The 13825-nt window shown below is 40.7% G+C and overlaps 1 protein-coding gene across 1 annotated transcript; it reads right to left on the bottom strand.

Annotated features, from left to right (window-relative positions):
- Positions 1-239: 239 nt before the first annotated feature.
- On the bottom strand, positions 240-13668 carry slc16a5a (solute carrier family 16 member 5a). Its single transcript, XM_083903492.1, has 5 exons — positions 13545-13668; positions 9935-10424; positions 6543-6686; positions 4069-4908; positions 240-1979 (listed from the first exon to the last, which is right to left on the bottom strand). The coding sequence occupies exons 2-5, from the start codon at positions 10299-10301 to the stop codon at positions 1705-1707; spliced, it is 1626 nt and encodes a 541-aa protein (XP_083759618.1). The 5' UTR covers positions 10302-10424; positions 13545-13668; the 3' UTR covers positions 240-1704.
- Between the last annotated feature and the right edge of the window lie 157 nt (positions 13669-13825).

Genomic DNA, 13825 nt, shown 5'->3' with positions numbered 1-13825 from the left:
TTTCAAGCCAGAACATTTAATTAGGAGTGTGTATTTAAATGCTTTAATCGTTAAATGTTTAACTACTATCCTTGCATTATCTGTGTTTTCTTATTTTATCAAAGTAATTGCACAGTTTACTTAACAATATGTTTAAATCACATTTATTTAATGTTGTTGTAAGAGTTATGTCTGTACCCAAAGCTATGTATGGCTTCATCCACGGCAAAACCCTAATAAATAAACACACGATAAAGAAATGACTGATAATCAAACATTTATTTTCCTTGTAATCATTATGTTTTGCATAAATAAAGAGTTTATAACAAACATTATAATTTTGGCCCAAAGCAAGACAAGCTCTAAAAAAATAACTGATATATTCTATCATTATAGAGAAGCATCTGGTTACATTTTTTTTTTTCCTTTACTTATACCTGAAATATACAGTGTAATCATTGTCAGTCACATGTGGAGTAAAATAGCTTTGTTCAAATGTCTTCGGTTGGTGTGATCTGTCACATTCTGTCATGAAATGCGTGTTCCTGAAAGGGTGTGATATTACCCTGTGGATGTTAATTATCTTTGAGAATATATACATGTATATAAAAAAAAGGCACTGTTCCATAAAGGAATAAAAAACACATGGAAGCAGAAACATAATTAATATGCCGACTATTACAGTAGAAATGTTGTTTTCTAAAGATCTCAACTCAACATCGCTGCCTTTATTTCAGTGAGGAACATGGGGAATCGACTCCTTCAAAACATAAAGACATGTCATTAAATCAGTAGCAACTGGATGGCATTTAGAGAACGAACAAACAAACAAACAAACAATATCCGAGACCATAATGCACCACAGCTCATCACGGTCTACAACATGGGTATATTTTTCCCAGTATCGTAATATTCCTGCGACCTGATGATGATGCAGGATTTGATTATGACGATCACAAAAACATAATAAATAACAACTACTTCCTTGATAATTACTTTGTATTTCCTACCACTTTGATGTCACCCATTCACAGCTCAGTCGTTACGGTCGTTATTTGATCACAACCAGTGCTTGAAGTGGGCCAGTACTGTCATTTTACCATTTAAAATTTACTTCTTTATTGTTGGACAAGAACAATATCTATCAGGCAGATGATCCGCTGTGTGCGCCCCCTATAGGCCGAAGAAGAAGAAGAACAATATCTGTTATTAAAAGAGTTTGAAACAGTTCAAAGGATAATCTAAACGAGTTGGCAAATGTGTGAAACATGCAGTAAGCTAGAGACTGAATATTAAAAGAAATAGATGAAGGGAAGTATTAGCATTTGTTTTTCCCAACTTCAAGCACCGATGGTTAAGCTGATGACACCAGTGTTAAACAGTACACATCTTGTATTGGATTTCCCTAGGATGATGTAAAATGACTTGGCTTCATAAAGTGATATCATATCTCATATGACGTATGACAGCAGCATTTTTTTTACAATTAACAGTCTAATCACTTTGTGGTTGCAAGTGCACGCCTGCTGATTTTCAGTGATCATATTGTGTTAATTATTCATAAAATTATAACCTTTCCTCCCCTAACTTTTATGGCAGACCAGATGGCAGATGTTTATCTCACCAGGTCAGGTGTCAGGAGCCTTTCACAACCAAACCAAAATGTAAACTTTGCACCATCTGGCGCAACCAGGCGAGCTCACGCTGTGTGTGAGCGGCTTAAATTCAGACACCGGTGCTGTTTTCCGTTTCCGACGCCTTGTCTTTGTCTCCCTCTGTGGGCACGCTGCGGTACTGACAGCCCGGAGCGATGTCGACAGCAGGCGAGGCCGGGGGGTTATTCGGCAGAGGAGTCGACTGACTCTGCTGAAGCACCGTTCTCCTCTCCTGCTTGTCCAGCCAGTAAAACGACACCATGATGAACACGGCGGAGGAAGAAACGACCACACAGCAGAGAAAGAAGACGTGGAAGTACTCGCCCGTGTTGTCGATCAGGATCCCTGTCAGGGAGGGAAAAAAAAAGATTAATTTGTGGATCCAATTTATGACAGAGGAAGTATGCCAGTTTATGTTGTTCCAGATGTTTGCTATCTTTTAGAGCAGTGCTTCCAAAAATAAACGTCAAGACCTCAACAGGAAGTTGTGCGACACAATTGAGACGCCAAGATGACAAGACAGAAACGCAGAAACTAAATACACTGCGCCTCAACTTGTTTTGTGGGAACTAAATCATTTTAAAGTGAAAACTATTCAAATAAAGTGATGATAATACTGTAAAACAAAACAGTATAGAGACATTATTTTAGTGCTGGGCGCGTTAACGGCGGATCACGGCGTCAACGCTAACGAACATTAACGCATGACGCGTTTCTCTGACAACTGAAAACGCATGTGACTGTGCGGATTGTTAAAATTGTTCCAGCTCCAGTTCGACTGTAGGCGCGCTAACGGCGCTAAACGAGCTAATGCAGCTAACGGAGCTAACTGGTAAACGGTGCCTGGACTCCGGTGTCGCGCCATGCGTTAAGCTAGCGCCCAGGACTACATTACTTACATGTGACCACCACAGCTGAAACAATTAATGAATCGGTTTGAAGAGTTTTTTTCATGATAAAAACAACATTTCTTATTGTTTTAGCTTCTTAAATGTGAATATTTCCTTCGTTTCTTTGCTCCAAATGACAAAGAAATCATTGAAATTTAATCATTTTGGTCCGTGGAGAAAACAAGACGTTCGTATGATACGATCAGACAGGGATAGAAATGACTGAATGAGCAGACTAAATAAATAAATAAATAAATAAATAAATAGTGCTAAATGGTATGATCAGTAACACAATCATAGTGTTATTAACAGGAACAGTCTCCTGAGCGGGAGGAGGCCAAGCTTCTATTCCTGTGTTTCTCCTGCTCAAATGACACACGGGAAGAAATGTGTACCCTCCATGTGACAAACTTACCCAGCAGGACGTGGGTCGCCTATCCTATTACACACACGCACACACACGCACACACACACACACACACACACACACACACACACACACACACACACACACACACACACACACACACACACACACACACACACACACACACACACACACACACACACACACACACACACACTGATGCTTTCTAGTTAACGGTGCTCTCGAATCAACTTCGTTGAGCAACTGCGTTGTGATTCATGTTCTGTGTAAGTAGACATTTTTTTTTACTGCTGGACTTGCAGCCAACTTCTTATTAGCATAAATGACACTGAAACATCTTGATCTTGGTAAAAAGTCAGGTAGCACTACATGATATTCATCATCTATGATGCACGCGTGTTTATAAACTAATGAGTATTCATTCGTTATAAATGGTGAAGTCCACATTTAGTCATGCTTAACTAATGAACTAATCAAACCTGTAAATGATGATGTTCTCAACATCATTTGTTTTCTTATTTTGTCCATATGTTATATGGAGCAAAAAAACAAAACAAACAAAAACTGTTCCCATTTTAGAGGCTGAATAATCAGAAAATTAGTAATCTATTATAATATAATATATATATATATTATAAAAATCGATTTCTAAATTTTTTTTTTTCTATTTTGAGAAACCACACAAAACACCGGTTTGTGTTATTTGTGTACAAGCTTTTATTTATGCAAGTTATTTTTTTGTACAGTAAGTAAGTTTTTTTTGTTTTGAATGAATAAATGTTAACTTTTAATCTTAAGTTTGCCTTTGTGTGATCACATTATCACATTATCTTATACAATCTGTATTGTTTTGATGCCATAATTTGCCTTAATACACTATGCATTGTATCAATTTTTGAATTGAGAATCATATGAATCGAATCGGTTGAATTGATTTTGAATCGAATCCTGACCCTTGGACCCTTACATCCCTGCTATTAATTATTTGTAGCAGCTCTCAGACTCACTTTCTCTTTTTAAACAGAGCACGTCTATTTTTAGACGTGCTTTTAGACGAGTTCCTGAATACTTTAACCTGCCTGCAATCTCAAAAATCAAACTGGTGCACCTTATCTTTCCTTTCGATCCGTTACTCTCTCTATGCTTCCTTTATTACCTGCCAGAGGAGGCCCAATGAGCAGCGTGACGCTCTCCATCACAGCGAGTAGGCCGAGGGATGAGGGGAAGCGGCTCATGTCCACGATATCCATGAGGACTGTAAACATCAGGGAGCCCACCAAGCTCATGGACAGGCCGTAGATAATCACGTAAGCCAACAGCACCGGGAAACTTGGCCCGATGCAGCAGATGCTGTTGCTGAGCCCGTTGACCAGCAAAGCCCAGGAAAATATATAAACGTGTCGCCCTTTGAACCAGGGCATGTTGAAAATGACGCCGATGGGAGGTCGCATCACGATGTTGACGATGCCCAGGATGGAAAGCAGCAGCGCGGCGCGGTCCTGAGCCATGTCGTTGTCGGTGGCGTAGGGAACCAGGTAAATCAGGGGCACCACGAACCCAAGCATCATCCAGGTGATGCCTATGGAGTACATACAGTAACGTCGGTTGTTGCGCAACTGGTCAAAGGCCATGTGTTTGCTCAGGGAAGCAACCAGGTAGTCAAATACTATCCTCATGCAGCCTCTGTCCTGGCTGGCTTTGTCCTTCTCTGTCGGATGGGTATCACGGTTCACCAGGGGCTCGCCTCTGTGCTGGAGGGACTGGAGGGGCCTCATGACCGCACCGCAAACGCAACAGTTGAGCAGCACGGCCCCCAGAACGAGGAAGCTTCCTCTCCAGCCAAACTCTGTGTGGAGGTAGTTACCGAGGATAGGCAGAACGCACAGTCCCAGGGCCGTGCCCGTGGAGGACATGGCGTTGGCAAAGGTGCGACGGCGTACAAAATAGTGTCCAAGGATTGTCACGGCGGGCTGGAAGCTGAAGCAGAAACCGAGTCCTGTGGAGGATACAAGAAGATGGACGGAGTGTGAGTGGGTACACTCTTAGAAGTAAAAGTGCTCAGTAGAACCATGTAAGGTTCTTCGGCTTGTCCTCATAGGAGAACCCTTTTTGGCTCCAGGTATAACCTTAATAAAAAGATTCTACCTGGAGCCCTTTTGGGGGTTCAACCAAGAACCCTTTTAAGAAAAGGGGAAAGGGGCTTTAAAGGGTTCTCTGGATCAAAATGGTTCTTACTGGAACCATTAGTGTTACCAAGAACCTTTGAAAAACCCTTTCTTTGGGAAAGGGTTTTTTCAGAAGCAAATGGTTCCAGGTAGAACCTCAGCCCTTGTAGAAGGACACTTTTAGAACCCTTATTTCTAATAGTGTATCAAACACTGTGTTGTTATTGGCCGACGCTCATGATTGGCTGACAAATGGCATTGTTTGTTTTAACAAATATAATAAATCTGGTGTTCAGGAACCAGTATCAAAAGGAACATTCATAATCAATATCCAGCCCTAGTAGAGAGCGAGTAACACTCAGTGTAACACATATTTCCTATTTAAAACAATAGGAACTCCTAGATTGCAAAACACGAGCTGCTGAGAATCAGGCAACTTGACAAAGATGAAACAAGGAGAGAAACAACACGAGCCTTCAGATGATGACATCGCAGAAGACACACAACCACGTAACTGCAGTTTTATTTCACTTTCACTTTCGATTTCCACAGGAAACAGTCTCGATAAACTGTTATTTCCTTTGTTAAGAACATTTGGCTTGTGTTTCTTCTTGGACTGTTGGATTTTATATAGTGATAAAGTCACATTCCAATTCCCACAGAACAGAACATCCAATCCAATCCAATGGTATTGGATTAATTAATCATTTAAGTATTTTAATAAAGCAACATTAGACGTTTTTGGCCACTTTTTGGGCAGGAAATACAACAATTGTAATTTTTTTTTTTTTTTTGCAATAGCAGCTGAAGTACACTACCATTCAATAGTTTGGGGTCATTTAGAAATGTCCTTATTTTTGAAGAAAAGGCACCTTTTTTTCAATGAATCAAACATTAAATGAATCAGAAATACACTCTATACATTGTTAATGTGGTAAACGACTATTCTAGCTGCAAACTTCTGGTTTTTAATGGAATATGTACATAGGTGTATAGAGGCCCATTTCCAGCAACCATCTCTCCAGTGTTCTAATGGTACATTGTGTTTGCTAATCGCGTTAGAAGGCTATTGGATGATTAGAAAACCCTTGAAAACCCTTGTCCAATTATGTTAGCACAGCTGAAAACAGTTTTGCTGGTTCTTTGAAAAAATTATAATTTTGAATAAAAATCATTATTTCTAATCTCATCAATGTCTTGATTATATTTTCTATTCATTTTGAAACTCTTTTGATGAATAAAAGTGTGACTTTTAATGGAAAACACACAAACATTGTGTAGGTGACCCCAAACTTTTGAACCGTGGTGTAAATATCTGGCTCTTTAGTTGCTCAATGTTTGGAGATGTTGACCAGCTGCTCTCTAAGTGCAACATCCGTTTGCCTTAAGTTGAGAGTGCAGTGTGTTAACATAGTCAGCTGGTGTCAGGTATAATAACCTGTGTGTGTCTGATGTGTTTGCTGACCTGTAATAACCCCAGCTGTGATGTATAGCTGGGCGATGGACTGGGTAAACGAGCTGGCCGCCATTCCGAGGCCACTCAGGACTCCGCCCAACATGACCGTGGCTCGGCAGCCAAGTTTCTCCACCAACACGCTGCAAAAGGGACCTGTGGATAAAAACAAAACATAATTCTCTTAGGGCTTCGTGCAGATTCTGGGTTCTTTTTCTAATCCTGCAGCGTGTTTCACATAACTTGTTCTTAAGCCATAATCCACGCTGGTTGAATGAGTCCACTGAAAGCATGACTGGTTCTCTCACGATGACAGATCCGTGAGTGCACACAGGATACATACATGGTCAGCATAGTGCTGTATGTTGATTAAAGGTTACTACAGGAGAGTAGTCACAGTCTGGTGCCTTTGTTGTCATGCAACGAGGCTGCAAGGTATCTAGCGGAGTGGATAATAAATACACTTAATGAGTCGGGAGACAAAAGACACAGATAAAAGAGCTAAAGCCTCTAAAAAATGCAGCTTAGTGTTTGACCCATATTTGAGTAAAACAGCTTAGTCACTTTTATGTAACAGACCTGGCACTATCACCACTATCTCGATCTCTTACAAAGGCAAAAGAGATTCTCGTCATGTCATATCAATCTATAAAACAATGTTTTTATGCTTGTGCTGCAACCCACATCAGTTTAGTTTCAGTTAATTTAACAAATGATTTAGTAGTTATAGTCTTAGTTTTTCAGGTAGTAAAAGAAAGCCTCGACTTGAAGAATGTGTGACGCCAAAATATGGACGATCAAATCCTTTCATTTCATTCTTTAACCTTTAACACCGGCACGTAAGTCAGTAAGTAAAAACTTCAAATGGTCTGTTTTCCAGAATGAAGTTTCAGGAAAAACGAAGACGAAGCTGAATTTATCTACAATTCAGTTTAGTTTTAGTTAGTTTTGCTTTGTTCATGGTAGTTTTTATTTTTATTTCAGTTAACTAAATTATATTTTCACTGCAGCTACAGCTATTTAACAAATAAACACAAGTCTGAATATGAAGCCTCGGCATGCATTATGTCTATAAAGTTAAAATCAAGTCACCTGTGTGAGTCTAACTGAAAATTTGTGCTGAAGATAAAATGAAATGCCCTCTACGATCTTAGAAATAGGGTTTCCAAAAGGGTCCTTCTACAAGAGCTGAGGTTCTACCTGGAACCATTTGCTTCTGAAAAACCTTTTCCCGAAGAAAAGGTTTTTCAAGGGTTCTTGGTAAAACTAATGGTTCCAATAAGAACCATTTTGATCCAGAGAACCCTTTAAAACCCCTTTCCTGAATAAAGGGGTTTGAAGGGGTTCTTGGTGGAACCTTTATAAAAGGTTCTACCTGGAGCCAAAAAGGGTTCTCCTATGAGGACAAGCCGGAGAACCTTATATGGTTCGACTTAGCACTTCTATTTCTAAGAGTGTATCAGCATTTCTGATAAATCAAAATCAAAATCAAAAGGTAGCAAGCAACCTTGACGTGTCACCTATGACCACCAAAATATAATCACTTCATCTTCAGGTCTGCACAAATGTCAAAGATAAGCATGCGAAGCATTCCTGAGATATGCAGGTCATGACCGCAAGAGGAAGAAGAACCCATAAACACGATGCCTCCAGGAATTCAATTAAACCGGAAAGGTTAGATTTGGATGGAGACGATTAAAAAGTGTGTTTACATGCATAAACCGGGGGCTGCTGTTTTCACCCCAAGGGCTGCAAGTGGGATGTGGTGCTAGGAGGAGGAAGAAGGACACACTAATAATGCAGGGATGCATGACACATCCTCGTGCTGACATAACCGACTACACTGAGCCACACTGATAAGGCTTAGTGACATGACAGTTTTCCTTCAACGGCCAAGTCCGTGTTTTTTTGCCTGATCTCGTAATGTTAAAGAAATTGATAAAAAAAATAAAATAATAATATATATATATATATATGTATATGTATATATATATATAAAACATATATTATATACATATGTGCCAAAAATAAAAAATCTGCAATTGTGTTATTTCAATGTGTCACGCACAGACACAGGCTGTGAAGATTTGCACCTGGACCAAGATATATACCCATAATGCACTGGTTTTCACCTGGAAACAAGTTGTTTATGGGTTTAGTTATTGTGGCTTTTTAAAATCTAGACTATATTTATTACACTTTAAAATTCTGCCCTCTGGACAATAAACCAGTTATTGGCGTTTCATTGGATAATAAAACCAAATTCCCACCCTTCGGTGTCATATTCTACCCCCACATGTTTCACTGTAATCCTACCAATCCACTGCTCTACAGCAGGGTATATACAGCAAGTGAAACCTGAACTTCAACGCTTTCAACACTGCAGTACATTCTCTGCAAGACTGAGCTTGTTCTTCACAGGACTCAAGGACACCGTCATTCATTCAGTGAAGTTCCTCCCGTCAGACGTGTTTCAGATCAACCTGTACACTAGACAAACAAAACTACCAAGGACTCATGACTACCATACCTGAACTATGTTATCTCTGCATGACGTAACCTCTCGCTGAACTAAACTCAATGCTGGCGTGCAATATACTGTTTTACTATATGTGCAGTAATAATCTATGATGCTGTACACGTGTGTGATAATAACAATGTGCTGGTTAGTGAGACAAGATATATATATATATCAACAATATATGACGTCCTTAACTGTCTTTTTTTGCAAATTTTCTATGATTATTCCAGAGCTGAAACACTGAATCGATTAATAATCGATTGCTAAATGAATCGTCAACTATTTTGATAATCGATTAATCGGTTTGAAGCTTTCTTCCTGATTAAAACAAGATTTCTGATGTTGTATCAGCTTCTTAAAGTGTGAATATTTTCTTTGTTTCTTTGCTCCACATAACAACGAAATCATTAAAACTGAATCATTTTGGTTTGTGGACAAAACGAGACATTGGAGAACATCATCATTTCCAATTTTCTGACATTTTATTTTTGGACCAAACGATTAATCGAGAAAATAATCGACAGATCACTCGATTACGAAAATAATCGTTAGTTACAGCTCTAGAGTATTCTGTTTTGTTCTTGTATTTGGATTTATTTATTGTACTGCTCCCTATCAGAACTCTGTTTTCATGCCTTTGGGATTTTAAATGCAAAAAAAAAGACAATTAAGTGCTTGAATCCTACTTAAATACAATAACAATACGCAAAAACCTCGACATTCAGTGGTTATATAACTGAGATCAATAACTTTGCCTCTGCCTCAAATAATGCGGAATCATTCCAAACCAAGCCCTGCCACACCAAACAGATTAATTACACAATGTTAATCATTAACATATCAAAGTAAACATTGACAGACCCAAACAAATAAACTGCTGTACCTCCTAGATGAAGCACGGACGTCATGATGGACGGCACCCAGGAGGTTGCGCTGTTGGAGGCGTGGAAATCATTCTGCAAGTCTGTGTAAAAGATGCCCACACACGAAGGGAAGGCCAAGGTCAAAGCCAGGACCAAGATAGTGGCAACCAGCACCACCCAGCCCCAGCCGCCATCTGGAGCCGTGACATGCTCACTCACAGCCTCAGAGTCCCCGGGTTCTTCTCCCGGTCGCCCGCTTTTGGGTTCACAGTGGTGGGCCTCACAGCCGTTGTGCCGCTCCATAACTTTGGCCTGCTCACAAACGCTGCCCTCCTCCGAGTGGAGCCAGCACTCGCTCGTCCCTTTGATTCCATTTCCCTGAGTCATTTTCTGCTTGGCACTTCAGGCAAGGCTCCAGTGTTAGTTCTGCAGGGCGTGTGACTTCTGTGGATGTCCATGTCACTGCGACTCCCACGGCCGGCTCCTTTTTTTTTTTTTTTTTTGCGAAACCTACGACGACAAGAGCAAAACGCATCAGAGCCTAAGGGCCTGAAGATCATAAAGTCAGGTTTATGAGAATTTATAATCAGTAAAATACATGAAAGTCTTTTTATGGGAGCCTAAACGGGCATGTTTATTCAGAGACGCTATGACCATGCATCAAACTAACGTGTGCTCGTGAGAAAAAACCTTGAATCAAAAAGCCCTGTGTGCTGTGCAAAGACAGGTTACACCATATCCAGTTGTGCCAACCACTGAGCAGAGAAACATCTACCGGGGGTTATTTTCCTGAGTAAATAACCACCGACACACAGTACTGCACACCAGTGTGTGGGACTATAGGCTCAACTTTGGCTTTTCACTGCTGGGCCACGTTTCTTTCTATTGCATAATAAATGTAATTTTGCAGAATTTGCCTCAATAATGTTGCTCATATTCAATAATTATACCTTTCTTGAGTTAATATGCAGCCGTTACCTTAGCACAGAGAATGTGCGTTTTAAAGGTAACCAAAGCAAACAGAAGAGCAGCGAACTCCGCTCTACGGCTCGGTAATGAACATCTGCTTTACTGGAGCCATTCATATGTGACAGTTGTGATGCGTTTCCTGGGCGCCAACTGTAGATTACCGATCGCGAGCCATTTAACGGTCCGGCAGGTACAGCACTAAAAATGTAAATTTCACAGTGTGAATATTAGGGCAAGGAAAAGGACACCATTAACCTTGTTAAGTACGGTGGTTTGACAGGACAGTCAGGAGCCCCTGATTCTCTATTGATTGCATCTACAGTGATTCTGAAAATGTTGGTATTGAATTTCCAGTAAACATGACGCGTACCCCCCCCCCCCCCCCCCTCCTCGCGACTCAAACGTAACGTGATCAGCTGAACAATGTTTGTGGAGACGGCAGGTCAAGGGGTTTGTCCGGAGTGGTTCTTCCCTTACTTCCTCCCATGCGGTTGCTCAAACCGTGCGAGTACAGCGTGGATCGGGCTTCAGAAAACGGCAACGCAGCAAGTATGAGCCAGACAGACGGGAGTGAGCCGCACGCAAAGTGTTACGCAAGTCACGTGCATTAAGCCTCAAGTCTTAACCTTCCAGTCTGAAGCAAGACTGAGGTCATTCTTGCAGGAATCGAGCAGGTCAAGTCGAGTCAAGTTAGTAAGTCGAGTCGAGAATGAATATAGAAGATGAAGACGATTTTCCAACATATTCCACAGGTTTTTGACCATAAAAACAAGTTAAAGGTGCCATATGTAAGAATGTGGCCATAAAACGGTTACTTCATCAAATTAAAAATACCAAGGTCTTTCAGGTTTCGCTTTCTGACGTAACTGGCAACCCGTGGTTGCTCGGCAGCTGAGACTCTACTGACTGCGATGATTGGTAGACGGCAGTAGGTGGCGCCACATGCCAAAACATGATTTCAAAACATAAAGATGATTTGCAGTATGCAAAATATTTTTTTTAATGCAAATATTGTGGCTGTGCTGTTGTTGTTGGTGAGTTCAGTTTGTTATATGAACATTATTCCTGAGTCTCTGTGACATATTAGGCGGATTTTATGGCCAGTTGCTTTAGATTTATTACATTATGCACCTTTAATGTATGTAAGCAGACCTCCATAACTCACATATATGTGCCATAGGACCACTCTATGTCCGCTTTAACTTTCCCCCATATCGTCCCTAAATGGTATTAATTCATGATACTCAGCCTTAATACTGCCACCTTTCTGCTTTTATACACCTATGTATTTAATTATTACTCAAATGAGAAGGGTGTGTGTGTTCATTTTTGTACTTGTGGCATACTGAGGAGGACCAGTGAGGGTCCAACAGAGTGAGGACCGGCCAAAATGTCCTCACTTTGTTTTCATTCAAATCACTTCCTTAGGTTGTAAACATGCTATATATTTATTTATATTTTTTTTTTAACTGTTTTGATGTCCTCAATTTGGTACAAAACCCCCATTTTCCAGCCCTGGTGTTTCACACACTTTTTTGCTCTGGGGCTCCAACTGCACCCAGTAGTTCTTTATAGATGTCATTCATGAAGTAATTGTGTTGATTTATAAAGTGGAAATGCTGGTCCTCACTTTGTCAGCACTTTTACCTGGTACTCAGTATGCAGCAAGTACACAGTGTGTGTGTGTGTGTGTGTGTGTGTGTGTGTGTGTGTGTGCGTGTGTGCGCGTGTGTGTGTTCTTGTACTTGCTGCATACTGAGGACCAGTGAGGGTTTTTAACCAACAAAGTGAGGTCATTTTTACAGAGTAAGGACATTTTGGCCGGTCCTCACTTTGTTTTCATTGAAATCACTTCCTTAGGTTGCTATTACATGCTATACTCAATTTGTCCAAAAAAAAATTCACATTTTGGACGACATAGTATACTATGACTTTTTTGTCAAATTTTGGACCAAAAGTTTTGGGTCAAATTGTTTTTCGAATTTTGGACGACATGGTATAGTATGACGTTTTTGCCAAATTTTGGACCAAAAATTAAAAAAAAAAAACATCGAAAAAGTTTTCCAGCCCATTTTGCTCTGTGGCTCCACCTGCAGACATTTTATGGTACTGCAACCAGTAGTTCTTTGTCGATTCATGAAGTAGATATTTGTAATTGTGTTGATTTATAAAGTGGAAATGCTGGTCCTCACTTTGTCAGCAACCCGGTCCTCAGTATGCAGCAAGTACAAGAATGTGTGTGTGTGGGGGGGGGGGGGATGACAACAACAACAACACATAAGTACAGAAAATACCAACTTTAGACACTGACAGTGCATTTGAATGAGTATTTTTATGCCCCCTAATGTAGTACCTTCACACACGTGGCGACTCCTCAACATTTCCGAGTCTTGTTTACTTTGCGTAAAAAAAAAAAGACAGCTCAAGCTAGCAAGAAACACGGGACGTGACAAAGTAACTCCGCTAAGATAAAAAACAAAGGAAAAACACAAATATGTGTGGTTTCCATCAGAGTCTGGTGGATGAGGATCCTCTACATCACTGCCTCAGCACTCATACGCCACCAAAGAGGAAGCGACTTGAGTGCGGAGCCTCTTTTTAAGGAGCGACTGCGACTAAAACAAAGACAATACTATTGTGTAATAATAATAAATTCCTCACCCTTTCGTGTTTGATGGAGGTTCACGGTTGTAAAGTAAAGGCGCGGTCGCCCTGGCTGCCGGAGAAGGAAGAACCTCCGGAGGGGCGGACAGCAGCAGGAGCAGGAGCAGAAGCAGAAGCCGGGGTCTGTTTGTTCTGATGACCGCAGAGTCCCAGCGCCAGCCAGATTACGGGTGGGAGGAGACTGACACCGATACTCACCGGCCATTTTATAAGGTACACCCTGGCACCAGTCGGCGACTTTGATCTGATTTCCTCACCATCCATCCTCCTCCTGCCAA

This window comes from Microchirus variegatus (assembly GCF_963457635.1).
Source record: "Microchirus variegatus genome assembly, chromosome: 17".
Lineage (NCBI taxonomy): Eukaryota > Metazoa > Chordata > Actinopteri > Pleuronectiformes > Soleidae > Microchirus > Microchirus variegatus.
This window is presented reverse-complemented; position numbering and strand designations above follow the sequence as displayed.

Excerpts from the sequence above, each read along its gene's own strand:
- slc16a5a (XM_083903492.1), bottom strand. The coding sequence starts at position 10,301 with ATGACTCAGGGAAATGGAATCAAAGGGACGAGCGAGTGCTGGCTCCAC. Across the intron at positions 6,687-9,934 it reads GTCCGTGCTTCATCTAGGAG|GTCCCTTTTGCAGCGTGTTG; the intron begins GTACAGCAGTTT and ends TTTTATCCACAG. Across the intron at positions 4,909-6,542 it reads CACAGCTGGGGTTATTACAG|GACTCGGTTTCTGCTTCAGC; the intron begins GTCAGCAAACAC and ends TATCCTCCACAG.